Here is a 24,787-nt window from a genome sequence, read left to right as displayed (position 1 = left end):
CTGGTGGTTAAGCTGGAGGTTAAGCGGTGGCTCATGCCTGTAATGCCAGCACTGTGGGAGGCCAAGGTGGGTGGATCACCTGAGGTCAGGAGTTCGAGACCAGCCTGACCAACATAGTGAAATGCTCTCTCTACTAAAAATACAAAAATTAGCTGGGTGTGGTGCTGTGTACCTGTAATCCTAGCTACAGGGGAGGTTGAGGAAAAGAATTCCTTAAACCCGGGAGGTGGTGGTTGCAGTGAGATCGTGCCACTGCACTCCAGCCTGGGCAACAGAGTGAGATTGTCTCAAAAAAGGAAAGAAAGAAAGAAAAGTATGAGGTTGAGAAGGTTGCCAGATTTAGCAAATAAAATAAAATATAAGACTCCAGTTGAAACTGAATTTCAGTTAAACAAATGTCAACCTTCAATAATGAGATTCAGAAAATATGACTAAGTATAGAGTTTACTGCAGCACAAAGCTTGAGGATAGCCATCCAGAAACACGATTCCAGAGGACTGGGGTCAGTGCTTCAGAGTGAGGAGGCTAAGATTTCACTTATACAGGCAGAAACAGTTATAACGATTTGATTAGTATAACTTGCTACATTCCAACAAGATTCCGTTAATATTCTGTGAAGGGGTGTCATGTTCAGAGGGGTCTTATCTCTGGCACTCCTCAATCATTCCAGATCACTTCCAGGAAAAACCAGAAGTTACAGCTGCTTGCTGCTGGACTCGTGCCACGCAGCCACGTCCCTCTCAAGGCTCAGAATAATGTAAAGTTTCAACAGCTTTAAGCTTGAATTATTTTATTTCACACAATGAAATGATTCTGTTGTAAATATATCCTAATATTACATGAAACTTACTGTAGTAAAAAAAAAAAAATAATCACTGTTTATCTGAAACCTGGGACGTAGTTGTACTAAACAATTGTCCGTTGTTTATCTGAAATTCAAATTTAGCTGGCCCTGCATTTTATCTGGCAATCCTGGATGTTGTTTTACCTACATTGTGTGAAACGAAGTCTTTTAAAAGGGCAGCTTCTTGGATTCCACGTTTGTTTTGACTTAGGTGAAGCTGCGGAACTGCCGCACACAAAGGCTGAATGCCCTGTCCAGCACGGGGCCTTATCCGCAGTAGGTGCTGAGATATTCTTTGCTCCTCAAGCTGTGTGAAGATAGGGTGTGCATCCGTCTTGCTCACCACTTTTTTTTTTTTTTTTTTAAATCCCCAGGGCCTATTACAACGCCTGACGCTCAATGAATATGTGATTAAATGAATAGCTACCTCTCCTGCCCCAGAAAATTGCAGGGTTGACCTTTTAGCCCTAGCCCTTGTGGTTGGCTGATGGACTTCTTGGACAGGACCCAGTTCTGATTTCTTGGCTTGTCTTCCTCTTTATTTTTACTGTGTGTGTCTCGGTTGCTATTTTTTTCTGTTTTGTGTATGAAAAGACCTACCATTACCCACAATGCTTCACTCTTGCTTTCTTGCCTTTCCCTCTGGAATCTGGGGATTGCTCCTAGGCCGCAGGACTCTCAGCCCTTGGGGAAACCTGAAAGTCTGAAACACAGCAGCTAGGACTGTTTAATGAAATACTGCAGCATGGCCTTTACCCTGTAGAGACTGGGGATAACGCTTTGGTTTGGGGGAGAAGATCAGGATAAAAGAGAATTTTTTTTTTTTTTTTTTTTAATTTTAAGACGGGGCCTCACTATGTCGCCCAGGCTGGTCTCGTACTCCTGGGCTCAAGTGATCCACCTACCTCGGCCTCCCAAAGTGCTGGGATTACAAGCGTGAGCCACCGCACCCGGCCGAGAATCTTTATTATATTAGTGGTAGGGAGGATTTTATACATTTGGGATTTTTATCTGTCCTATAAATACCTGAAGTACAAAATGCCTCTAAACTCTTAACTGCATTAATTTTCTTCCATAAAATTAAGAACTTAACCTAAGGATCGTCTCTGTAGTTTACTCCCACAAATGAGCAGAGATTGTAGAAGTTATTTCTAGTGAGAGAAGGCGAATGTGGAGAAAAATGACTTGTGCTTAGAGGATTTTGAAACTGGAAGGAATTTTAGGAATAACTTAGTATACTTTTCATACCATTATTACTTCTTTTTTCTGGTTTTGAAGATGAGTATAAGGTCCAGAGACTCCCAAAATCATAGAGTGAATGACTAAAGTAAGTGAAAAAGTTATCACTCAATGAAACTCAGGTCTGGGCCCACAACCCAGTTTCTCTAGTTTTTTTTTTTTTTTTTTTTTTTTGAGATGGAGTCTCGCTCTGTCACCCAGGCTGGAGTGCAATGGCACGATCTCGGCTCACTGCAACCTCCGCCTCCCAGGTTCAAGCGATTCTCCTGCCTCAGGCTCCCAAGTAGCTAGGATTACAGGTGCCCACCACCACGCCTGGCTTATTTTTGTATTTTTTAGTAGAGACAGGGTTTCACCATGTTGGTCAGGCTGGCCTTGATCTCCTGACCTGGTGATCCAGCCACCTCGGCCTCCCAAAGTGTTGGGATGACAGGCATGAGCCAGTTTCTCTAGATTTTAGCAGTCCAGACAGGTGAGTAGTAAAATCAAGCACATAATGCTAAGAACATACATGATATTCTCCTTGACATGCCAAATATTGTTCTCGAGTTTCTGAGTCCAAACTTTCCTCCACCATTAAAGTTTCTTGTGCCCCTTGATAGGTGTGTGGTTCACTCTTCATATATTGTTAAGTCTTTGTCATGAGAAAAAAAGGGACAACTTGACCTTTGAGAATAAGACGTTATTTAGAATATTCCCAAAAGCCTAGTAAAAATGATACATTTCCCCAAGATAAGACTACTAGGCTTACAAAAGAGTCATGGTGCTTTGATTTCAGCTGGAAACATAATCTGTGTGAAGACTCCTGGTTTTATCCATGCTATATACACAGGAAACGTTTGCATTTACTTTTATTGTTAAGGTGACCGCAAAATTGTCGCTGCCGAGCTTTGCTTTAAATTCAGGCATGGAAAGGGGAGCTGGAACAGCTGGCTTTAATTTTTAAGTGTGACATGCATCAGAAATATTTTAAAACATGGGATCCCCAAGCAAAAAATAGTAAATGTGTCATTGGTGTTGAAGTTGGAAGCCACATGACATTGTGACATGACTGAATTAAGCAGAGGGTGCTGTGGTTTCGAGATGGCTCGTTTCTATGCTAAAGGAATTTTTGCACTTTATGAATTGGAGAGGAGAAAGGCGACAGAGATTTCCAGGTGGACAGAATGCATCTGGTGTTGTCCTTAGATGTAAATATCCGAGATAGTTTCAAGCTGTTGTAAGGATGATATAACCTAAATGCTTCCACATAAAGGCAGTTACTTCAGGGAAGGCAAATGAGGTAAGAAGGGAGGGAAATAAGGAAAAAAGTTGTCATGCAGGAATTCATCAGATATTAAGGTGTTTTCCCGTAGGAATGATTAAAAAGTAAACGAACCCTTCTATCCATTCCCAATGCAAATGAATTAGAGGAAAATGCAGCTGCCTCAACAGAGGTACTTACCCCTCCCAAGGGAAGCTGAGGTCTTATTAGGGTAGTAAACACCGTGCCAAACGTTTGGAGAGTGCCGATTGAGAGATGGTACAGATACGCGAAACGTTAGCGTTTACTTTGGATGTTAAGGTGACGCGGGAACCGTCACTGCAGCGTTGGCTTTGCGTTCAGAGGCGGCAGCTCAGCGCAGCTGCAGGTGGAGGAACGTGCAGGGAGAGGGGAGCTGGGATGCGGCTGCGGTCTACGCTCGCAGGGGTCTGTCCTGCCTCCGAGGCTGCACTGCAGTGGGCGTGCAAGGCTCGCGTGTACCGAAGTACAGGGGACCTGTCTGCAGCAGGAGGGACTCGAAGTACACGGAGGATTAGGAGATCACCGAAGGCACACGATTCACAGGCGCTCGCGGTCTGGCTCCCCCAGTTTGGGCGGAAAGTCGAGCTGCTCACAACGGCGGTCCTCGCGAGCGCCCAGCGCGGCGGCTGCAATGCCTCGTCCGGTCCTGCGAGGGCCGCTAGGAGCGAGTCACGGCGCGGGGCCGCTCTGGTCGCCCGCGAGCGTCGGTGGCCCCGCCCCGCCCTCAGCCGCGGGTGGAGGCGGAGGACGGCGCCGGCGCGTGCGCGCTCCCTCGGTGCGGCGGGCTGCGTGCGCGAGTGGGAGGCGGCAGGCCTGCGACTCCGGCCTTCCCGGCTTCCGCTCCCAGCGCGACGTCTCCAGCCATGAACCGCTTTGGTACCCGGCTGGTGGGAGCCACGGCCACCTCTTCGCCGCCGCCGAAGGCCCGCAGCAATGAAAACCTCGACAAAATCGATATGTCTTTGGGTGAGGGGCCTAGTTGGACCGAGTTGGAGTGCGGGGGAGGGCGCGGGCGGAACCAGGCGGCGCGGTTTGTGGGGGCGGGGGTGGTCGGCCGCAGTTGCCGCGGAGTTTTCTCGCGGGTGGGCGGACCCGAGCGGAGGCCCCGAGGACAGCCGGGAGCGCAGGCTGGACGCCAGGTGCCCGGCGGGACCGCGAGGGACCCGGGCGTCCCCTCGGCCGCGGCGGTCGGAGGAGGGGCTGTGGGGGCGGGGACCGGGGCGCTGCGGGCCCGGAGGTTCGGAGGGTCGCGGGGGGCGTCTCTTCCCCCCCGACGGGCTACGGCTCGCCGCCCGCCGGCTCTTTGTGAGGACGGGTCCGCGGGTTTCCCCGGAGCGCGTTCGCGGTGGGCGTTATCCGGGAGCCAGCGGAATGGTCCGACCGACCGTGCCCTCTGAAGAAAGACCTGTGAGAGCCCGGCCGGGCTGCGATCGGTCGAACCGGGGCCGGAGCTTTTCCTGGCTGCCGGGCGCGACTCTCGGGCCACCTCCGGCCGCGGCCCCGGAGCGTGTGTCGGAAAGGAAGCGGCGCTCGGCCGCCGGCGGGGTGTTGTGCATTGAGCGCTGCTGGAAAAGCACGGTCTCCCTCTCCGGGCCTCCGAGTTAGCTCGTGGGGAGAATGCAGCGATCTTGGAAGGAGACATTGCCGTGGCTCGCTGGGCAGCCAGGTCAGGCGTGGGGCTCTTGAGCGTGCCTAAGGGCCGGCGTGGTTTCTTGTCGATTATGTAAAAAGCAGGGGGGTGTTGATTCCTTTGAAATTCAGCCCTGACGCTACCCAGGCACCAGCCGCTGTGGTCAGCTTGGCTGGGCTGAAGTACGAACATGTCTGTCGGGATTCGGTGGCGTTGGGTGGAAGTCAGCTCTGCCAGCTCTTCGGCCGGCAGCTTTTCGGATGTTTAAAAGTACCTGACTGGTGGATTCCGAGGCGTACCGTTTCCCAGGACGGTCTTTGGGGTAATAACCGTCTGGGAAACCTTCTTTCGGTTGTCATTTCTTCCCATTTGTCTTGTGTGTCTTTTGTTGTGGTTTATCTGGTGGAACATTTTTGGTTCCAGGTGAGAAGAGAACTGTTGGTTTCTAGGATTGCCACAGTCAATATGTGAATTTAAGGAAACGATCAGAAATAATAGGTTTGGCCTCAAGTCTTGCCTTGCTGCTGGTTAGTAGTGAGCTTGTGAGAAATGAGAAAGCCGGGGCTGGGCGCGGTGACTCAAGCCTGCAATCCCAGCCCTTTGAAGGCGGAGGCGGGCAGATGGCTTGAGTCCAGGAGTTTGAGACCAGCCCAGGCAACAAGGTGAAATCCCGTGTCTACTAAAAATACTAAAATTAGCCAGGCGTGGTGACCGCGTGCCCGTAATCCCAGCTAAGGCATGAGAATAGCTGGAACCCGCGGGCGTAGGTTGCAATGAGCCGAGGTTGTGCCACTACGCTCCAGCCTGGGCTGTAGACAGAGACCCTGTCCGCCACCCCCCCCCCCAAAAAAATGAGAAACCTTTTGAGGTAAGGCCAAGAAATAATGTAATAATGAATATTTATATATATATTGATTGCCTACTACCTACCAGGTACTGCACTAAGCATTTTATGCATTAACTCAGTTTATCCTCATAATAACTCTGTGAGGATTGTACTTCTAGCAGAAGATCGAGAGCATGGAACCCAGAACCGCACTGTCTCAGTTCAGGTCCTGGACTAAGCATTAAATTAAATTAATTAATTATTTGAGATGGAGTCTCGCTCTGTTGCCCAGGTTGGATTGCAGTGATGTGATCTCGGCTCACTGCAACCTCCGCCTCTCGGGTTCCAGCGCTGCTTCTGCTTCAGCTTGCTGAGTAGCTGGGATTACAGGCGCCCGCCACCACTGATGGCCGGCTAATTTTCCTGTTTTTAGTAGAGACAGGGTTTCACCATGTTGGCCAGGCTGGTCTCAAACTCCTGACCTCAGGTGATCTGCCCACCTCGGCTTCCCCTACAGGCGTGAGCCACCGCGCCCGGCCAGCATTTTGTATATTAACTCAGTTTATCCTCATGATAAGTCTGGGAGGGTTGTACTCCTAGTGATGGACAGCGTGAAATCCAGATCCACACTGTCTCAGTTCAGGTCCTGCCTCTGCCACTTTGTAGCCATGTAACCGTGGGCAGATGATTTCCCAGTGCCTCATCTGTAGAAAGGTGATAGTAATTAGTATTTATCACATAGGGTTGCTGAAAACATTAAATGAGTCAGAAGGCATATGTGAACTGCTTAGAACAGGACCTGGTATACAGCACTGTATTTTTCTACGTACTCTATATATATGTGTGTGTCTGTATATATGCCTTTATTTTTCTACATACATTTTATATATATGTGTGTCTGTCTGTATGGCTTTATTTTTATACATACGCTATATATATGGGTATGTCTATATAGGCCTTTGTTATTTTTCCACATACACTATGTATATGTGTGTGTCTGTATATATGGTTTTGTTATTTTTATACATACACTGTATATATGTGTGTATGTCTGTATATATGGCTTTATTTTTATACATACATTATATATGTATATATATAGGCCTTTATTTTTATGCTACACTATATGTGCGTGTATGTCTGTATATATGGCTTTATTTTTATACATACACTGTGTGTGTGTATGTCTGTATATATGCCTTTGTTATTTTTATACATACACTATATATGTGTGTATGTCTGTATATATGGCTTTGTTATTTTTATATATACGCTATATATATGTGTGTGTCTGTATATATGCCTTTGTTATTTTTATACATACAGTTTATGTGTGTATGTCTGTATATATGTCTGTTATTTTTATACTATGCTATGTATATCTGTGTATGTCTGTATATGGCTTTATTTTTATACTACACTATGTATGTGTGTGTGTCTGTATATGGCTTTATTTTTATACTACACTATATATATGTGTGCATGTCTGTATATATGGCTTTATTTTTATACACACACTATATATGAGTGTATGTTTATATATGGCTTTGTTATTTTTATACACACACTATATATATGTATGTTTGTATATATGCCTTTGTTATTTGTTGTTATTTCCATTTTATAGAAGTCTGAGGCATAGAGAAATTAAGTAACTTGCTTGAAGTCGTACGAGTTCGTTAAGTGGTAGTACCAGGATTTCAGTCTGGTTCTAGAGCCTCAAACCGTTTTACACCTAGATTTCTTAAGTTTCTACATTTCCTGTTTGCTTTTTGTATGTGTTTTGTTTGATGATGAGTACGTTGAAGTGAAGACAATGAAGGGGTCGTTCTCTTGGAGGTGGCAGTGAAGTGCTGTGGAGAGCTGAAGCAGCTCGGTCTCTTCCTTTCCCCCAGGAACGCACAGCAGCCTCTCTATTGCATTTTGGTGAGAATTTTACAGAAATGGGATGAAGAGATGATCGTCTGTCTTAGACAGTTATTATGCTTTGTGAATGTTTAATCTTACCAGGTTTGCAGAGGTTTTAGAACCTGATTTTTTTGTTTTAAATCATGGCTTTGCTAGGTGTATATGAATTTCATATAGAGTACCGAGTTTACCAATAGCTGCCCTCATGGTTCAATTTCTTAATTTGAAAATGGGTGTTATGATGATACTTGTTTCATAGGATTGTTGTGAATTAAATGCATACATGTCAGAACTGTTGGTACTAACGTTACTAATGCCTGTACTGTAGTACTTACTACCACCCCTACTGCTGCTGCTATTACTATTACCATGTATATTCCCCTAGTGCTAGGGGAGAAACTTAAAATAGCTCATTGTAAGGAATTTTTAAAAAAAACTCTGATACCTCTGTATCTATTCACTGGGCAGGAGAAAGGCATTTTCTTTTTTTAGATTGAGAGAAGCCCCTCAGCCATGGTAGCTCATTTGACTTATTTGAAGATATAGGTAGTAAAATGTTGAAATGTGAAATGTAATTTTGTATTTAATATGCTCTGCTACTTCTCATTTTTAGTTATATTTAGACTTTATACACTGTATTTTATTTTATTTATTTTTTCATACGGAGTCTTGCTCTGTCGCCCAGGCTGGAGTGCAGTGGCACGATCTTGGCTCACTGCAAGCTCTGCCTCCCGGGTTCACACCATTCTCCTGCCTCAGCCTCCCGAGTAGCTGGGACTACAAGCACCCGCCACCACGCCTGGCTAATTTTTTGTATTTTTTTAGCAGACACGGGGTTTCACTGTGTTAGCCAGGATGGTCTCGATCTCCTGACCTCGTGATCCGCCCACAGCCTCCCAAAGTGCTGGGATTACAGGCTTGAGCCACCACGCCCGGCCATATGCTGTATTTTAAGATTAACTTTGTTAGTCAACATTGTACTTTGCCTCTTTTTTTTTTAATGCTCCCCAGACCAAATTCATTTTTTTGATTTACTCTCAAGGCTTGAGATTTTAGACTTTTGATGAAGAGTAAGTAGCACTTTGTTAAAGGAAAGCAGTGTCTCATAAAGAGTGTCTTCCTAAGTATTCGCTTGATGCTTGTTGAGATGCATGTTTATATATCTGATGTTCATGAGACCTTTTAATTTTTTACAAAAGTTTTTGAGTGCCCTTAACTTTGATGAACTGTGAACTCTTTCGCAGTTGGACATTAATTTTAAGAAGACAACTAAATACTTTGGGGGAGATTTGAGAGATTTTGTGTGAATATTTGAGTGTAATTAAGAGTCTTAAAGATTAGAGATGGGTTAGGTAGAACAGTAATATATTACAAAGGACCTTCAAGTTATATTTCCTTCTCTGACTTCTGGAAAGACTAATTATAGTGACAAAAAAATTTGAGTTTAATTAGTTTTGTAGAGTTTTATTAAGAAGTTGTTGACTGTATGCAATTTCTTTGTTTTATTTGCTTTCTCAATTATCAAATAATACTGAAATTAGGACTGTGGAGAAAATGTGTGTGTGTGTGTGTGTGTGTATATATATATATATTTTTTTTTTTTTTGAGAGACAATCTTGCTCTGTTGCCTAGGCTGGACTGCGGTGGCATGACCGTGGCTCAGTGCAGCCTCGAGCGCTTGAGCTCAAGGAATTCTCCCGCCTCAGCCTCCCGAGTAGCTGGGGCACGCACCACTGAGTACCGAGTACCACAGGCACGCACCACCATGCCTGGCTAATTTTTAAAAATTATCTGTGGAGATGAGGTTTTGCTGTGTTGCCCAGGTTGGTCTTGAACTCTTGGGCTGAAGTAGTCTCCCATCTCACCTCCCAAAGTGCTGGGATTGCAGGCATGTGCCACTGTGCCCAGCTGGATATTTCTTAAAGGAGTATGTTTGGCTTCTGGTAACCTCTTTTAACAGATATAAATGGGAATCTGGAGTACATTTAATTTTCTGGTCTTCACCTTGTTCTGTTGTGGTATTTTTGTTTGTGAATTACCTTGGGGCAGTTTGGTAGTATGTTTGGAAGTAATGAGGCTCAGATCCGTGTAGAAAGAAAAATAAGGTAACCTTGAAGTACTTTGCTAGAGGTGAGCCATTAGTATTTTTTTGTACTATACCTTTATTATGGCACTTGTTTAATTTTGTATTTGCTATTTGCATGTCTGTTTCCATCAGTACTTTTAAACTTACTTAGAAAAGGGACTGTATTTTATTTTTGTTTCAGTTACAGCACAACCTGACACATATATTCACTGCATGTAGTATATGCTCAATAAATACTGGCTGAATTTCAGCATTTAGTATTTTAGTTGAATGGTTTAATTTTTGATTACCTACATATTGGAAGGTGGTCATCTTTTTTTCCTTTTTTTTTTTTTTTTTTTTGATGGAGTCTCCCTCCGTCACCCAGGCTGGAGTGCAGTGGTGCGATCTTGGCTCACTGCAACCTCCGCCTCCCGAGTTCAACCAGTTCTCCTGCCTCAGCCTCCTGAGTAGCTGGGATTATAGGCGCATGCCACCATACCTGGCTATTTTTTTTTTTTGTATTTTTAGTAGAGACAGGGTTTCACCATGTTGGTCAGGCCAGTCCCGAACTCCTGACCTCAGATGATCCTCCCACCTCAGCCTCCCAAAGTGCTGGGATTATAGGCATGAGCCACTGTGCCCGGCCAGAAGGGGGTCATCTTTAAAAAATGGAGGCTTCTGTCATTATGGAAAGTAAGTAGGAATAACTTTTGTAAACAGGCTTCTGCTTAGATTCATCAGGTAAAGAAATACTATGGCTAATTGCACTCTTCATTAATTGGTAGATCTGCTTTGGGCTGTTGAAAAATGGCTGATTCTTGTTATCCTCTTATGGAAGTGCTTTCAAAATAGAAGTTAGGAACATAGGAAATCTTATCAGCTGGAAAATGAAACTGAGTAATTGAGTTAAGTTAAAATGAAAATAATTGGCATTTCCTCTATCATAGATGATATCATCAAGTTGAATCGAAAGGAAGGGAAGAAGCAGAATTTTCCAAGACTAAATAGAAGACTCCTCCAGCAAAGTGGTGCCCGGCAATTCAGGATGAGAGTACGATGGGGAATCCAACAGAATTCTGGTAAGTTTTGAAAGGAAGCTTTAATGAAAAGCTGTTATTTGTGTGTTCATAGTGTACTGTCTTTAGTGTATGCTTAATGTGGAGGAAATGCATCAGTACTCTTTGTGTTTTCTGTTTCCTGTATGACTAGGTGTTTGTTTAGGTCTAAAACCTGGTAAAAATTTCAGTAGCCTTCAATAGGCATAACACTGTTTCTTAAACATTTAAGTCATTTAAAAGTAACTTCAGTTTATACATAGTCTAAATTATATTCAGAGTTTAGAATTGCAAAGGATCTTATAAATCATGAGCTCCTATCTCCATCCAAGTGAGATGTTCCTTTAATAGTCTGCCTAATGGATGACTAACTCCAGCTTAAATATATTCAGCGAAAGAGTATGCTACCTCACAAGCATGAGCCACTGTGCTTGGCCTCTTAATTTGAATTAAAGCATGCCTGGCACTTTAGTAAAGTTATAGAAAGCAAATTCTCTTTTGTGTATGAGAACTCTTTAATTATGTGGAGACTACTATTACATTCTGCGTAGAAAATGACCTTCAGACTCCTTGTCTTATCATCCAAGAACTTTAGGATTTGTTGAATCTTCCAAAGTGACACTCAGAATTGAATGCTTTAGATATAATGTGGAACTCTATACATTTAGTTATTTTTGACAATCTGCTGGAAGCTTATTTATTTATATTTATGTTATTTATAACCATTATATATTGCCATTATATATATATAACCATTTTTGTATTTATATTATTTATAACCATCTCGATTGTAGGCCGTAATTGAACGCTAATATATATGGCTTGTTAACTTCTTTATCAGCAGTATCAGAATTTTAGAATAAATCTTTGTTCAAATAAAAGAACTAAACCTTTTTCAGATATGTAAAAATATGTTTGACAAACTAACTTCCAAATTGATTTTTATTCTGTATGTTGAAAAACATAAAAATAATCTCCAGTAGGTTGAACATAATTCTGTGTTTACAGCTAACATCCCATTGTATCCTCAAAATATGTATAACTGAAGCCTAGCACAGTGGTTCATGCCTGTAATCCCAGAACTTTGGGAAGATCAGTTGAATCCAGGAATCTGAGACCAGCTTGGGCAACACAGGGAGACCCTGTCTCTACAAAAAATTTTAAAAATTAGCCAGGTGTGATCCGCCCATCTCGGCCTTCCAAAGTGCTGGGATTACAGGCTTGAGCCACCGCGCCCGGCCAAGGCCAGGAGATCGAGACCATCCTGGCTAACACGGTGAAACCCTGTCTCTACTAAAAATACAAAAAACTAGCCGGGCGAGGTGGCGGCGCCTGTAGTCCCAGGTACTCGGGAGGCTGAGACAGGAGAATGGCGTAAACCCGGGAGGCGGAGCTTGCAGTGAGCTAAGATCTGGCCACTGCACTCCAGCCCGGGCAACAGAGCCAGACTCCGTCTCAAAAAAAAAAAAAAAAAAAAAAAAATTAGCCAGGTGTGGTAGCCTGGGACCTCCTTCTGGTCCCAGCCACTTGGGAGGCTGAGGTGGGAAGATGGCTTGAGCCTAGGAGATCAAGGCCACAGTGAGCCATGATGGTACCACAGCACTCCAGCATGAGACTCTGTCTCAAGAAAAGTACATATAACTGAGATTGGGCCCTAAAAAGAAACTATTCATCTGTAAGAATTTTTTGAATAGTTGAACCTAAGGGAGTGAATTTCATGACAGGTATTTAACTGTAGCAAATGAAGTTTAGTTCCAGTGATTTATATTTACATTTTTTTTTGAGATGGAGTTTCGCTCTTGTTGCCCAGGCTGGAGTGCAATGGCGCGATCTTGGCTCACTGCAGCCTCCACCTCCCAGATTCAAGCGATTTTCCTGCCTCAGTCTCCCAAGTAGCTGGGATTACAGGCATGCGCCACCATGCCCAGCTAATTTTGTATTTTTAGGAGAGATGGGGTTTCTCCATATTGTTCAGGCTGGTCTTGAACTCCCAACCTCAGGTGATCCACCTGCCTTGGCCTCCTGCCTCGGCCGCCCAGAGGGCTGGGATTACAGGAGTAAGCCACTGTGCCCAGCCTAAATATTTCTTATAAATGTTATTGAACATACTATGTATTTTTTGTATTATTTGTTTGTTTATGTATTCTTTGTTTTTAAAATAACTGTTGAGAATTCATAGAAGCCAGAAATATATTCATTAATTAATGTTTATCAAATATTTAACATTAATATATTTCAGTGTTGGCCGGGCGCGGTGGCTCAAGCCTGTAATCCCAGCACTTTGGGAGGCCGAGACGGGCGGATCACGAGGTCAGGAGATCGAGACCATCCTGGCTAACACGGTGAAACCCTGTCTCTACTAAAAAAATAAAAAAAAAAAACTAGCCGGGCGCGGTCGCGGGCGCCTGTAGTCCCAACTACTCGGGAGGCTGAGGCAGGAGAATGGCGTGAACCCGGGAGGCAGAGCTTGCAGTGAGCTGAGATCTGGCCACTGCACTCCAGCCTGGGCGGCAGAGCGAGACTCCGTCTCAAAAAAAAAAAAAAAAAAAAAAAATATATATATATATATATATATATTTCAGTGTTAAATACTTGATAGATACTCTAACCTGATTGGGTCCTAGGGTTATATAAAGATATGGTCTTCTACTTCAAGGAATTAATTTCCAGTATTAGAGATAAGATGGAAAAGGTAGTACGGGAGAAATGTCATAAGAGAAATTCAAATAGTATTATAGGACTTTAGAGATTTTGTACTAAGAAGATCAGGAGTAAAGATTTCATGAATAAGGTGAAATGTGAGCTGGTCCATGAAGGATCAGAAAAGCTTTTCTTTTATGGATGTTGTGATCTGAGCCTTGAAATAAATGATATCTAGGGGCAGCTTAGGATTTCATAAGATTGAGCTTGTCCTTGTATGTTTATTGCTTACATGTGACAGGGGCTAAAATAGAACAGCAGCCACTGTTACTGAATGTACAGAGATAGAAGATTGTCTTAAATTCTGATTGGCTAGGAAAAAGTTCAGATTTCCACTTTGTAATGTCAATGAGGATGTTGGCTTGAGGTAAGAGAAATAATTAGGACAGAGATCTCTTTGCAGATCCGCAGTATGATTTCTGATGGCTGAACAAGTCAGTGAATGAAATCTTTCTAACTTCATGTGTGAATAATAATTTAGGCACTCAGTAAATACTTGGAGAAACTACCCAGGTGTTCTTCAGTGGTAGAATGTATAGAGTGTTCTTCAGTGGTAGAATGTATAGAGTGTTCTTCAGTGGAGGAATGTATAGAGTTGTTCTTCAGCGGTAGAATAGAGTTGTTCTTCAGTGGTAGAATGTATAGAGTTATTCTTCAGTGGTAGAACATATAGAGTTGTTCTTCAGTGGTAGAATGTATAGAGTTGTTCTTCAGTGGTAGAATGTATAGAGTTGTTCTTCAGTGGTAGAATGTATAGAGTGTTCTTCAGTGGTAGAGTGTATAGAGTTGTTCTTCAGTGGAGGAATGTATAGAGTGTTCTTCCGTGGTAGAATGTATAGAGTTGTTCTTCAGTGGTAGAATGTATAGAGTTGTTCTTCAGTGGAGGAATGTATAGAGTGTTCTTCAGTGGTAGAATGTATAGAGTTGTTCTTCAGTGGTAGAATGTATAGAGTTGTTCTTCAGTGGTAGAATGTATAGAGTGTTCTTCAGTGGTAGAGTGTATAGAGTTGTTCTTCAGTGGTAGAATGTATAGAGTTGTTCTTCAGTGGTAGAATGTATAGAGTGTTCTTCAGTGGTAGAGTGTATAGAGGTGTTCTTCAGTGGTAGAGTGTATAGAGGTGTTCTTCAGTGGTAGAATGTATAGAGTTGTTCTTCAGTGGAGGAATGTATAGAGTGTTCTTCAGTGGAGGAATGTATAGAGTTGTTCTTCAGTGGAGGAATGTATAGAGTTGTTCTTCAGTGGAGGAATGTATAGAGTTGTTCTTCAGTGGTAGAGTGTATAGAGTGTTCTTCAGTGGAGGAATGTATAGAGTTGTTCTTCAGTGGAGGAATGTATAGAGTTGTTCTTCAGTGGTAGAGTGTATAGAGTGTTCTTCAGTGGAGGAATGTATAGAGTTGTTCTTCAGTGGAGGAGTGTATAGAGTTGTTCTTCAGTGGTAGAATGTATAGAGTGCTCTTCAGTGGTAGAGTGTATAGCGTGTTCTTCAGTGGAGGAATGTATAGAGTTGTTCTTCAGTGGAGGAATGTATAGAGTGTTCCTCAGTGGAGGAATGTATAGAGTTGTTCTTCAGTGGAGGAATGTATAGAGTGTTCTTCAGTGGAGGAATGTATAGAGTTGTTCTTCAGTGGTAGAATGTATAGAGTGTTCTTCAGTGGAGGAATGTATAGAGTTGTTCTTCAGTGGTAGAATGTATAGAGTGTTCCTCAGTGGTGGAATGTATAGAGTTGTTCTTCAGTGGTAGAATGTATAGAGTGTTCTTCAGTGGTAGAGTGTATAGAGTTGTTCTTCAGTGGTAGAATGTATAGAGTATTCTTCAGTGGTAGAGTGTATAGAGTGTTCTTCAGTGGAGGAATGTATAGAGTTGTTCTTCAGTGGAGGAATGTATAGAGTGTTCTTCAGTGGAGGAGTGTATAGAGTTGTTCTTCAGTGGTAGAGTGTATAGAGTTGTTCTTCAGTGGAGGAATGTATAGAGTGTTCTTCAGTGGAGGAATGTATAGAGTGTTCTTCAGTGGAGGAATGTATAGAGTGTTCTTCAGTGGAGGAATGTATAGAGTTGTTCTTCAGTGGTAGAATGTATAGAGTGTTCTTCAGTGGAGGAATGTATAGAGTTGTTCTTCAGTGGTAGAATGTATAGAGTGTTCTTCAGTGGTAGAATGTATAGAGTTGTTCTTCAGTGGTAGAATGTATAGAGTGTTCTTCAGTGGTAGAGTGTATAGAGTGTTCTTCAGTGGAGGAATGTATAGAGTTGTTCTTCAGTGGAGGAATGTATAGAGTGTTCTTCAGTGGAGGAATGTATAGAGTGTTCTTCAGTGGTAGAATGTATAGAGTGTTCTTCAGTGGAGGAATGTATAGAGTGTTCTTCAGTGGAGGAGTGTATAGAGTTGTTCTTCAGTGGTAGAGTGTATAGAGTTGTTCTTCAGTGGAGGAATGTATAGAGAGTTTTTCAGTGGTAGAATGTATAGAGTGTTCTTCAGTGGTAGAGTGTATAGAGCTGTTCTTCAGTGGAGGAGTGTATAGAGCTGTTCTTCAGTGGAGGAGTGTATAGAGCTGTTCTTCAGTGGAGGAATGTATAGAGTTGTTCTTCAGTGGAGGAATGTATAGAGTTGTTCTTCAGTGGAGGAATGTATAGAGTGTTCTTCAGTGGTAGAATGTATAGAGTGTTCTTCAGTGGTAGAATGTATAGAGTTGTTCTTCAGTGGTAGAATGTATAGAGTGTTCTTCAGTGGTAGAGTGTATAGAGTGTTCTTCAGTGGAGGAATGTATAGAGTTGTTCTTCAGTGGAGGAATGTATAGAGTGTTCTTCAGTGAGGGAGTGTATAGAGTTGTTCTTCAGTGGTAGAGTGTATAGAGTTGTTCTTCAGTGGAGGAATGTATAGAGTTGTTCTTCAGTGGAGGAATGTATAGAGTTGTTCTTCAGTGGTAGAATGTATAGAGTTGTTCTTCAGTGGAGGAATGTATAGAGTGTTCTTCTGTGGAGGAATATATAGAGTTGTTCTTCAGTGGAGGAATGTATAGAGTTGTTCTTCAGTGGTAGAATGTATGGAGTGTTCTTCAGTGGTAGAGTGTATAGAGTTGTTCTTCAGTGGTAGAATGTATAGAGTGTTCTTCAGTGGAGGAATGTATAGAGTTGTTCTTCAGTGGAGGAATGTATAGAGTGTTCTTCAGTGGTAGAGTGTATAGAGTTGTACTTCAGTGGTAGAGTGTATAGAGTTGTTCTTCAGTGGGGGAGTGTATAGAGTTGTTCTTCAGTGGTAGAGTGTATAGAGTTGTTCTTCAGTGGAGGAATGTATAGAGTTCTTCAGTGGAGGAATGTATAGAGTTGTTCTTCAGTGGTAGAGTGTATAGAGTTGTTCTTCAGTGGTAGAATGTATAAAGTTGTTCTTCAGTGGTAGAATGTATAGAGTTGTTCTTCAGTGGAGGAATGTATAGAGTTGTTCTTCAGTGGAGGAATGTAGAGTGTTCTTCAGTGGTAGAATGTATAGAGTGTTCTTCAGTGGTAGAATGTATAGAGTTGTTCTTCAGTGGTAGAATGTATAGAGTTGTTCTTCAGTGGTAGAATGTATAGAGTGTTCTTCAGTGGTAGAGTGTATAGAGTTGTTCTTCAGTGGTAGAATGTATAGAGTGTTCTTCAGTGGAGGAATGTATAGAGTTGTTTTTCAGTGGAGGAATGTATAGAGTGTTCTTCTGTGGAGGAATGTATAGAGTTGTTCTTCAGTGGAGGAATGTATAGAGTGTTCTTCAGTGGAGGAATGTATAGAGTTGTTCTTCAGTGGTAGAGTGTATAGAGTGTTCTTCAGTGGAGGAGTGTATAGAGTTGTTCTTCAGTGGAGGAGTGTATAGAGTTGTTCTTCAGTGGTAGAATGTATAGAGTGTTCTTCAGTGGTAGAATGTATAGAGTGTTCTTCAGTGGAGGAATGTAGAGAGTTGTTCTTCAGTGGAGGAATGTAGAGAGTGTTCTTCAGTGGAGGAATGTATAGAGTTGTTCTTCAGTGGTAGAATGTATAGAGTGTTCTTCAGTGGAGGAATGTATAGAGTTGTTCTTCAGTGGATGAATGTATAGAGTGTTCTTCAGTGGAGGAATGTATAGAGATGTTCTTCAGTGGAGGAATGTATAGAGTTGTTCTTCAGTGGTGGAATGTATAGAGTGTTCTTCCGTGGTAGAATGTATAGAGTTGTTCTTCAGTGGTGGAATGTATAGAGTGTTCTTCCGTGGTAGAATGTATAGAGTTGTTCTTCAGTGGTAGAATGTATAGAGTGTTCTTCAGTGGAGGAATGTATAGAGTAGTTCTTCAGTGGAGGAATGTATAGAGTGTTCTTCAGTGGAGGAATGTATAGAGTTGTTCTTCAGTGGAGGAATGTATAGAGTGTTCTTCAGTGGAGGAATGTATAGAGTTGTTCTTCAGTGGTAGAGTGTATAGAGTTGTTCTTCAGTGGTAGAATGTATAGAGTTGTTCTTCAGTGGTAGAGTTTATAGAGTGTTCTTCAGTGGAGGAATGTATAGAGTTGTTCTTCAGTGGAGGAATGTATAGAGTTGTTCTTCAGTGGTAGAATGTATAGAGTGTTCTTCAGTGGTAGAGTGTATAGAGTGTTCTTCAGTGGAGGAATGTATAGAGTTGTTCTTCAGTGGAGGAATGTATAGAGTGTTCTTCAGTGTAGGAATGTATAGAGTTGTTCTTCAGTGGTAGAGTGTATAGAGTGTTCTTCAGTGGAGGAGTGTATAGAGTTGTTCTTCAGTGGAGGAGTGTATAGAGTTGTTCTTCAGTGGTAGAATGTATAGAGTGTTCTTCAGTGGTAGAATGTATAGAGTGTTCTTCAGTGGAGGAATGTAGAGAGTTGTTCTTCAGTGGAGGAATGTAGAGAGTGTTCTTCAGTGGAGGAATGTATAGAGTTGTTCTTCAGTGGTAGAATGTATAGAGTGTTCTTCAGTGGAGGAATGTATAGAGTTGTTCTTCAGTGGATGAATGTATAGAGTGTTCTTCAGTGGAGGAATGTATAGAGTTGTTCTTCAGTGGAGGAATGTATAGAGTTGTTCTTCAGTGGTGGAATGTATAGAGTGTTCTTCCGTGGTAGAATGTATAGAGTTGTTCTTCAGTGGTGGAATGTATAGAGTGTTCTTCCGTGGTAGAATGTATAGAGTTGTTCTTCAGTGGTGGAATGTATAGAGTGTTCTTCAGTGGTAGAGTGTATAGAGTTGTTCTTCAGTGGTAGAATGTATAGAGTGTTCTTCAGTGGAGGAATGTATAGAGTAGTTCTTCAGTGGAGGAATGTATAGAGTGTTCTTCAGTGGAGGAATGTATAGAGTTGTTCTTCAGTGGAGGAATGTATAGAGTGTTTTTCAGTGGAGGAATGTATTGAGTTGTTCTTCAGTGGTAGAGTGTATAGAGTGTTCTTCAGTGGAGGAATGTATAGAGTTGTTCTTCAGTGGAGGAGTGTATAGAGTTGTTCTTCAGTGGTAGAATGTATAGAGTTGTTCTTCAGTGGTAGAGTTTATAGAGTGTTCTTCAGTGGAGGAATGTATAGAGTTGTTCTTCAGTGGAGGAATGTATAGAGTTGTTCTTCAGTGGTAGAATGTATAGAGTGTTCTTCAGTGGTAGAGTGTATAGAGTGTTCTTCAGTGGAGGAATGTATAGAGTTGTTCTTCAGTGGAGGAGTGTATAGAGTTGTTCTTCAGTGGTAGAATGTATAGAGTGTTCTTCAGTGGTAGAATGTATAGAGTGTTCTTCAGTGGAGGAATGTAGAGAGTTGTTCTTCAGTGGAGGAATGTAGAGAGTGTTCTTCAGTGGAGGAATGTATAGAGTTGTTCTTCAGTGGTAGAATGTATAGAGTGTTCTTCAGTGGAGGAATGTATAGAGTTGTTCTTCAGTGGATGAATGTATAGAGTGTTCTTCAGTGGAGGAATGTATAGAGTTGTTCTTCAGTGGAGGAATGTATAGAGTTGTTCTTCAGTGGTGGAATGTATAGAGTGTTCTTCCGTGGTAGAATGTATAGAGTTGTTCTTCAGTGGTGGAATGTATAGAGTGTTCTTCCGTGGTAGAATGTATAGAGTTGTTCTTCAGTGGTGGAATGTATAGAGTGTTCTTCAGTGGTAGAGTGTATAGAGTTGTTCTTCAGTGGTAGAATGTATAGAGTGTTCTTCAGTGGAGGAATGTATAGAGTAGTTCTTCAGTGGAGGAATGTATAGAGTGTTCTTCAGTGGAGGAATGTATAGAGTTGTTCTTCAGTGGAGGAATGTATAGAGTGTTTTTCAGTGGAGGAATGTATTGAGTTGTTCTTCAGTGGTAGAGTGTATAGAGTGTTCTTCAGTGGAGGAATGTATAGAGTTGTTCTTCAGTGGAGGAGTGTATAGAGTTGTTCTTCAGTGGTAGAATGTATAGAGTTGTTCTTCAGTGGTAGAGTTTATAGAGTGTTCTTCAGTGGAGGAATGTATAGAGTTGTTCTTCAGTGGAGGAATGTATAGAGTTGTTCTTCAGTGGTAGAATGTATAGAGTGTTCTTCAGTGGTAGAGTGTATAGAGTGTTCTTCAGTGGAGGAATGTATAGAGTTGTTCTTCAGTGGAGGAATGTATAGAGTTGTTCTTCAGTGGTAGAATGTATAGAGTGTTCTTCAGTGGTAGAATGTATAGAGTGTTCTTCAGTGGTAGAATGTATAGAGTGTTCTTCAGTGGAGGAATGTATAGAGTTGTTCTTCAGTGGAGGAGTGTATAGAGTTGTTCTTCAGTGGTAGAATGTATAGAGTTGTTCTTCAGTGGTAGAGTGTATAGAGTGTTCTTCAGTGGAGGAATGTATAGAGTTGTTCTTCAGTGGTAGAATGTATAGAGTTGTTCTTCAGTGGAGGAATGTATAGAGTGTTCTTCAGTGGAGGAATGTATAGAGTTCTTCAATGGAAGAATGTATAGAGTTGTTCTTTAGTGGTAGAGTGTATAGAGTTGTTCTTCAGTGATAGAGTGTATAGAGTGTTCTTCCGTGGTAGAATGTATAGAGTTGTTCTCAAAATGTCATCAGAGACCCTTGGGGATCCCTAAGACATGGGGGATCCACAAGATCAAAACTAATTTAATATTAATACTAAGGCATTAATTGTATTTTCACTCCTGCTCTCTCAGGAATGTACAGTAGGCTTTTCTGGAGTCTACACGATATCTGATAATTAAAGTAGATAGAATGCAAAAGCAGGATCTTAGTTCAGTGGGCTGTAGCAAAGTACCGTAGACTAGGTAGCTTATAAACAACAGAAGTTTATATTGCACAGTTTTGGAGATTAGCAGTTCAAGGTCAGGATGTCAGTAAGGTCAGATTCTGGTGAGGGTTCTTTTCCAGGTTGCGGACTTTGGACTTCTTGTGGTATCGTTGTGTGGCAGAAGGAAGGCTAGAGAGCTCTCCAGGGTCACTTTTGTAAGGACACTAATCCCGTTCACGATGGCTCCATCCTCATGATGTACCTCCCAAAGCCCTCACCTGTTAATACCATCATATTAAGTGTTAGTACTTCAACATGTGAATTTTGGAGAACTACAAACATTCAGTCCTTAACAAGCAGTTGTGAGAATCTAGTGAGAATCTTCTATTAAGGCAAACACCAAGGAGATCCAAAAACAACAACACTCTTCTTACTAAATATTTTTGTTTGTTTCAGAAAATAAAAATAACTAGGCCAGGCGCAGTGGCTCAGCCTGTAATCCCAGCACTTTGGGAGGCTGAGACGGGCAGATCACAAGGTCAGGAGTTCAAGAGCAGCCTGGCCAATATGGTGAAACCCCGTCTCTACTAAAAATATAAAAATTAGTTGGACATGGTGGTGGGCACCTGTCGTCCCAGCTACTCGGGAGGCTGAGGCAGGAGAATAACTTGAACCTGGGAGGTGGAGGTTGTAGTGAGCCGAGATCACACCACTGCACTCCAGCCTGGTTGAGTGACAGAGCGAGACTCTGTCTCAAAAATAAAAAAGGCCAGGCGCGGTGGCTCATGCCTGTAATCCCAGCACTTGGGGAGGCCGAGGCAGGTGGATCATGAGATCAGGAGATCGAGACCGTGCTGGCTAACACGGTGAAACCCCGTCTCTACTAAAAATACAAAAAACTAGCCGGGTGTGGTGGTGGGCGCCTGTAGTCCCAGCTACTCGAGAGGCTGAGGCAGGAGAAAGGTGTGAACCCGGGAGATGGAGCTTGCAGTGAGCTGAGATCCGGCCACTGCACTCCATCCTGAGAGACACAACAAGACTCTGTCTCCAAAACACACACACACACACACACACAAACAAACAACTAATGGATACCAGGCTTAATACCTCAGTGATGGAATAATCTGTACAGCAAACCCCTGTGATACTTGTTTACGTATGTAACAAACCTGCACATCCTGCACATGTACCCCAACCTTAAAATAAAAGTTAAAATTTGTTATTTTTCATTTAAAAAGAGGTGTGTACTCTATGTGTAATGAGTTTATTATTATTAAGTGAAATGGTTTTTAACTATCTTATTAATAGTTTTTATTATGGCCAGGTGTGGTGGCTCACCCCTGTAATCCCAGCACTTTGGGAGCCCGAGGTGGGTGGATCACCTGAAGTCAGGAGTTTGAGACCAGCCTGACCAACATGGTGAAACTTCGTCTCTACTAAAAATACAACACTTAGCTGGGTGTGGTGGCACATACCTGTAATCCCAGCTCCTCAGGAGGCTGAGGCAGGAGAATTGCTTGAACTGGGGAGGCGGAGGTTGCAGTGAGCTGAGATCATGCCATTGCACTCTAGCCTGGGCGACAGAGTGAGACTGTTGTCTATTAAAAAAAAAAAAAAAAAAAGGTTTTATTTTAATTGCAGTAAATAAAACCCACAGAAACAAAAACTTTGGAGTCCTCAATTTTTAAGCATATGAAGAGGTTCGTGCTTGTAATCCCAGCACTTTGGGAGGCCAAAGCAGGAGGATTGCTTAAGCCAAGGACTTCAGGACCAGCGTGGGCAACATAGGGAGACCCCGTCTCTACAAAAAAAAAAGAAAGAGTGTAAAGAGGTACCGAGACTGAAAAGTTTGAGAATGCTGTTCTTATTAGAAGTAGAAGAGATGGGAATATTTGTATGTTGCTTTGGAAAGGAGCCAATAATATGATTACATGTACCCTAGGATGTGACAGTTCCCAGAAAATCCCTCAAATCTTTATTTAGACGGTAAGGCTCCTGAAATTATTGAGGCATATGATGTATGTGGAAGGAAACTCATGAATAGATTAGTCTTGGGATTTAAAAGAAAGATGAAAATGTCTTTCTCTAGTTTTAGTTGTTATCAACCGTAGTTGTACCTGTGGAGCTTTATGAAATAGATGCTCTGGCTGTACTTTATTTCTACTGAACCGGAACCTGTAGAGGTAGGGAACTTTTTTTGAGCTTCATGGATGATTCTGATACCTAACTAGTATCAAACTACTGCTCTGGTGGAGCTGAAAATGCAGAAAGGTCTTCATAAAGGGTGGTAGTTGAAGTACATTGAGAATGTGGGTACTCTGGAATGCTGCAGAGAGGCTCAATGAGTGAAAAGTAAGAAAAGACTGTTGCATTGGATGATGTCTTTAGTACCCCTTCATAGTGCTTTTTAGAATAGAAGACAGTCACAGAGCATAAGAGGGGAGGGGAGATAATTGGGGCAGTATGTGTAGATCTTTCTTGCTTTATGTAATGTGACAATGAAAGGGTGAAAAATACAATCATTACTAAAACATACAGCTAATGAAGTTTGTTCAAAGGTAGAAAGGTGGGAGAACGAATCATATAGGCCTGATTAGAAAGTAGAGGAGGAGGTCAGGCGCCATGGCTCATGCCAGTAATCCCAGAACTTTGGGAAACCGAGGTGGGTGGATCACGAGGTCAGGAGTTCAAGACCAGCCTGGCCAACATAGTGAAATCCTATCTCTACTAAAAATACAAAAATTAGCTGGGTGTGGTGGTGGCACCTGTAGTCCCAGCTACTTGGGATGCTGAGGCAGGAGAATCTCTTGAACCTGGGAGGCGGAGCTTGCAGTGAGCTGAGATCCGGCCACTGCACTCCAGCCTGGATGACAAAGCGAGACTCTATCTCCAAAAAAGCAAACCAAAAAAGGCAACACCATGGATAAGAGAAAAAAAAAGACAGTAGAAAGATTGATAAGTATGGGAACAATGTACTGTACTATCAATAGAAATAGCGCCAAGGGATAGAGATCTATTCCATACTTGTTTATTTTATTTTTTTTTATTTTTTGTTTTTTGAGATGGAGTCTTGCTCCATCGCCCAGGCTGGAGTGTGGTAGTGCGATCTTGGCTTACTGCAACCTCCGCCTCCCGGGTTCAAGCGATTCTCATGCCTCAGCCTCCTGAGTAGCTGGGATTACAGGCGCCCACCACCACGCCTGGCAGCTAATTTTTGTATTTCTAGTAGAGACGAGGTTTCACCATGTTGGCCAGGCTGGTCTCGAACTTCTGACCTCAAATGATCCACCAGCCTCATCCTCACTAAGTGTTGGAATTACAGGCGTGAGCTGCGGTACCCAACCTTATTTCATACTTAAGATCTTGTTTTAATCCATTTGATTGCTATTTATGAGAGACTCTTGTCAGTCTTTCTCATCTAGTCCTGAAATTTCGGTATAATGATGGGTTCCTCCTCCTTTTAATCTTTTCTTTTTGCCCTACAAACTCACTCGTTCTTTTGGAATATTTTCCCATTTCTTCCTTTCTCAAGAAAGATCTTTAGCATCAGTCTTATCAGATTATCATAGGAATTATAGTGCTCAGCTCAGATTTTCATACAAATTACAGTGCTCAGCTCAGATTATCATACGAATTACAGTGCTCAGCTTACCGTACGAATTAGGGTACTCAGCACAGTGCCTAGGACAGTGAAGGGTAGCTGTCATGTTATTTAACACAAATAGCAAGTGATTCTATATTGGAATTAGTTTTAATGTACAGTTTTTCCCAATATGGTTTAATCTTCATCTGGTTGCAATTTCAGAAGGAAACCACACATAGGGCAGCAATAATTTGATTTAAAAACTAAAAACTTTAAGCCAGCTGTGGTGGCTCACGCCTGTAACTCCAGCACTTTGGGAAGTCAAGGCAGGCAGATCACCTGAGGTCAGGAGTTTGAGACCAGCCTGACCAACATGGTGAAACCCCGTCTCTACTAAAAATACAAAAATATAACTGGGTGTGGTGGTGTGTGCCTGTAATCCCAGCTACTAGGGAGGCTGAGGCAGGAGAAT

General features: G+C 42.4%; 1 protein-coding gene and 1 long non-coding RNA gene across 3 annotated transcripts in view; both read left to right on the top strand.

The window, feature by feature from the left end:
• Positions 1-4,111: 4,111 nt before the first annotated feature.
• Positions 4,112-24,787, top strand: part of FYTTD1 (forty-two-three domain containing 1) — a 38,277-nt gene continuing 17,601 nt past the window's right edge. Inside the window, exons 1-2 of the mRNA XM_050779086.1 lie at positions 4,112-4,334; positions 10,748-10,879. Of these exons, the coding sequence (XP_050635043.1) occupies positions 4,232-4,334; positions 10,748-10,879 (235 nt within the window). The 5' untranslated portion in view covers positions 4,112-4,231. The remainder of the gene's footprint in view (positions 4,335-10,747; positions 10,880-24,787) is intronic.
• On the top strand, positions 13,153-18,031 carry LOC126947944 (uncharacterized). 2 transcript variants are annotated; one of them, XR_007723263.1, is made up of 4 exons: positions 13,156-14,839; positions 15,966-16,021; positions 16,602-16,874; positions 17,949-18,031. It is a non-coding gene; the product is annotated as an uncharacterized LOC126947944 (long non-coding RNA). The 2 variants fall into 2 exon arrangements; XR_007723262.1 differs by lacking the exon at positions 17,949-18,031 and having other exon boundaries at positions 13,153-14,839; positions 16,602-17,611.

Source organism: Macaca thibetana, chromosome 2, assembly GCF_024542745.1.
Source record: "Macaca thibetana thibetana isolate TM-01 chromosome 2, ASM2454274v1, whole genome shotgun sequence".
Classification (NCBI taxonomy): domain Eukaryota; kingdom Metazoa; phylum Chordata; class Mammalia; order Primates; family Cercopithecidae; genus Macaca; species Macaca thibetana.
Note: the sequence above shows the minus strand (reverse complement) of the source record. Positions and strands in the feature narration are given on the sequence as shown.